Source organism: Melampsora larici-populina (genome assembly GCF_000204055.1).
Source record: "Melampsora larici-populina 98AG31 unplaced genomic scaffold MELLAscaffold_6, whole genome shotgun sequence".
Lineage (NCBI taxonomy): Eukaryota > Fungi > Basidiomycota > Pucciniomycetes > Pucciniales > Melampsoraceae > Melampsora > Melampsora laricis-populina.
The window spans coordinates 319,850-323,602 of NW_006768770.1; the positions used below are offsets into that span (position 1 = coordinate 319,850).

The following is a 3,753-nucleotide window of genomic DNA, read 5'->3' on the forward strand; positions in this document are numbered from 1 at the left end:
CCTAATTCGGGGAATGATCCCCAACCCCGGTTTCGGGGACGGGGATCGACCGGGGCAATGACTTCAACATAATTGTATTTGAAGTTCAACTACATACAGGTTATGCATGTTTCTCAGGCGCAATCTATGGTAGTAGAAGGTAGTAGAACGTCAAATACATACAATAGATTTTGATTTAAATAGATCCCAATAGTGCACTCATGCCCAATTAATGTCTTGCACAGCCTTGGCTTCGGCAACTCCATTCAAGTATTTTGTAGATTTGATACATATGTACATACTATGATCAATATTTTGACCGCCAGGAACATCTGTTTTCAAAGGAACGGTTTCAAGATGGTGACAAATAATTGCGGTGGATATCTCCAAGACCGGATCCATAACAAATTTCAAAGGAATCACACGTGAGAGTGGACCGTTCAGGTACACCTTAGAACGGGGAGTCAATACAACAATTCTTGTGGGTTTAAGATCGAAACGTAGTATATTTACTATGTAGACATTCAAGTTTGAAAACAAGCAACTGGGTCAAAGTGTAGTTCAGCATTCAAAGCAACACTTTTGAAAACCAAATCAAGGAACACTTTGGACGAGAATAAGAAAGATAAAAAAACAGAAAACAGAAATAAGTGGGAAGATTTGAAAGTGATCATGGCCATTATACAAGTCAAGCGAGATCACACGTAGCACCTCCTTCACCTCCAGTACCTTCATGAGTCGCAGATGCAGTGGCTTCAGCTCCCAGCTCAGCCGTTTGGGATTCGCTTGGCTGGCCTGATTGTTCAATGACTTGAGGAATTTGAGGGATTTGGGAATTTGATGCACAAGGCTGGGAATTTTGAAGTTCGGAAGCAGTTGACTGATTTTCTGTGGTATGAGGTGGTTCACTTGGTTGAGATTGGCTTTCGGTGATATGATGTTCGCCTTTGCTTGGTTGAACTTCAACATCCTTCATGAGTTTAAATTTACCATCCTTCAGATCGCTGAGCCAACTACGGCGAGCCTTGGCATTCATGCCTGTGAATCCTTTGTCAAAATCATCTTTAGACAGTGCGGAGTTGGTAGCGCGTTCAACCTTGAGTTTACGTTCTTGGAGAGAAGCAATCGGATTCGGTGTGCGAGGGAACGGCTTATAATCGTCCTTTCCAACAAGATTGACTACGTGTGGGACTATTTGTAAGATTACAAGTAGAAATGAAAATACAAAGTTAAATTTAACTTACGTACGAGCTCATTGAGCTGCCCACCCAAGTTCCTCTTGTCGATGTCTGATTGATTGTTTGATGGCCGCTTCTCGGGTAAAGTTCCATTCTTTGCACTAGCAACGGCTTGAACTTTTTCGACGATTGATCCGTGTTGACAATAAATAGGAAACACATGCTGCAGTTGTGCCCTGTCAGAAACCCACTGAACGATCTCTTCCCGACTACTATGTTCTCGACACCATCCTTCCCCTCCAGTGTTATTACTACATGCAATGACGTAGTAATCTATTCCTAGCATTTGATGATCACGTTCAAGCTGTAATCAAATGTGTCAGATATTGCTTTTGTGAAACAAACTGAAGAAAGGCTTGACTTGAAGAAAACCTCACCTGTTGCGCAATTTTTTTGAAACTCAAAAGGGAACGTTTTTCCTCCTTACTAGCACAGGCTGCAGGTGTATTCAGCTCGCGATCCTTGGCCACTTTCTTTGTATTGACTAGTTTATCGTAGATGGGCCGGTATCGAAGTTCGTCCTCTTCGCTCAATTTGGGGACTTCGGGAATAAGAACTGAAGTATCTCCAGAGGCGTTGTCAGAGAAAGAAATGGCTGAATAGTCGGGATAGCCACCAAGAGCAAAGAAAACTGGTGATTTGAACACAGTAAGTTGGTCGACCGTGAGCGCGTTATAGGCAACGTGGTTGGCTTTATTGCGATTTGCCAGAATGGCTGCTGAATCTGGGTGGCCTTGGGTAGGCACTATAACATAAACATAAGATGATTAGCGATCTAGTCAGACAAGTATAAGTAAACATACATACTAGGAAACTTGTTGGCATCAAGTGCAAAACTTAACCACCTATGCCACGGATTATCGGCATGTGTTGTACCACCGATAAGGCCCCTGCAAAGAATATCTTGTTAGCATAGTGATCAACGTTGATGATTGAATACAGAAAGATAAACTGACAAGGCACGTTTCAACGTAGTAATATCAACATGAGAAACCATCGCAATCATGTGAAGGGAAATTTCAAGACTTTCAAGAACCGCCTTTGCTTCAACAAGCACCTCTGCGCTCAACTGGTGGTTAGATGATTTCTGACGCTGAAGCTGGTCTGTGATGCGTCCGAGAGGCCAGAATCTTTTGACTTGATGATAGTTCTTCAAAGTAATGTCATTGAGATCAAGATCTTGGATATCTTGCACTGGTTCAGTGTGAATCGGTTGGGGCTGTTGTTGCTGAGTAGCAGAGGGCGTGGGTAGATGATTCGCGTCTGTGTTGGCGGATGCTGCAGAACCAAGACCACGACGAGATGTTGTACGAGTCTCCTGATTACGTGAGCGCTTGGGTTCTGGTAATGATGAATCGGCATTGGTAACGGCATCGGTGGAACGTGTGCTCCGGCAAGTACCTGGAGGCATGGTAATATGAGATGGGGTTCGGTGGGGATATTGATTTGGATCAGATGCGTGAACTGGAGCACTTATAATCCAAGACCGGAGATAGTCAAATAGGATACAGCTACACAGCATTACACATAACTCCGGCGGACCGGCTTTTTGAGTGCAATGACAATCACACTCCTTTGAGGACCATATGGTTCCTTTGAGGACCATATCTCCCTTTGAGTACTATATCGCTCCTTGGATGCCACACTGTTATTTTTTCATTACTCATATGTTATATGTTGAACACGATTGACTATCACTTGCATTCAATATCCATGTTTCTGTATCCACGCTTAGTATGTCCTGGTTTTTGCATCCATGTCTTCACATTTCCTGTGCAAGGATATAACCTCAAATTAAGTCAGTGCTAAGGAGGATCAACTTTACAATCTTATAGACTGAGGTAGCCTCTTCTATATTCAGTTTGTACTGACTGTGAAGCGGGAGAAAACCCTTCAAGCAGGCAATCATGCCACATTTGATACAAATAACTCACCTCTCAATCTAGATATGTATTCTGAGGCAGAAGAAGCCAATGTTCACCTTTCAAAGGTAGATAAATGACTGGATATGTGAGTTAATTGGTACAAGCCTTCCATGTTGTTGTGCGTGTTTTATGGCTAAGCAGGAGCCAAAGATGGTATTTTGAACATATATATGTATATATAAAGGTGAAGGAGGGGAGCTAGTGTAAAGTTGAATAGAGAATAAATGTGCGCCTTTTGAAGGAGAAATAAAGACTGAAATTCTGAGTCAACTGGGAGAAGCCTTCTATGTCCGTGTGCGTGGTGTATGGCAAAGTGTGAGTGAAAAATGGTATTTTGAAGCTTTGAGCGTGGATAAGAGTGTGATGAAGGTGAGGTAGGGTAAAGTCGGATAGAGATGAAATGTGCGCCTTTTATAGGACAATCTATGACTACAAATATGGGCTCATGGGCACACTTCTTCCATTATCATGTTTGTGTTTTATGGCAGGGCGGGAGCCAGAGGTGATATTTTGAGGGTTTGTGTGTAGATATGAAGATGAAGCAGTGGTTTTATGCAAAAGTTGCATTATGAGACTATGTCTGAATTTGAATATTGTCATCTGGGGGGACA

The 3,753-nt window shown here is 42.6% G+C and overlaps 1 protein-coding gene across 1 annotated transcript; it reads right to left on the reverse strand.

Annotated features, from left to right (window-relative positions):
* Nucleotides 1-667: 667 nt before the first annotated feature.
* Nucleotides 668-2,628, reverse strand: MELLADRAFT_94388 (uncharacterized protein; the record flags this gene model as incomplete). The annotated part of the gene is made up of 5 exons (XM_007406626.1): nt 668-1,170; nt 1,224-1,521; nt 1,595-1,962; nt 2,025-2,107; nt 2,174-2,628. The coding sequence occupies 5 exons, from the start codon at nt 2,626-2,628 to the stop codon at nt 668-670; spliced, it is 1,707 nt and encodes a 568-aa protein (XP_007406688.1).
* Nucleotides 2,629-3,753: the final 1,125 nt, after the last annotated feature.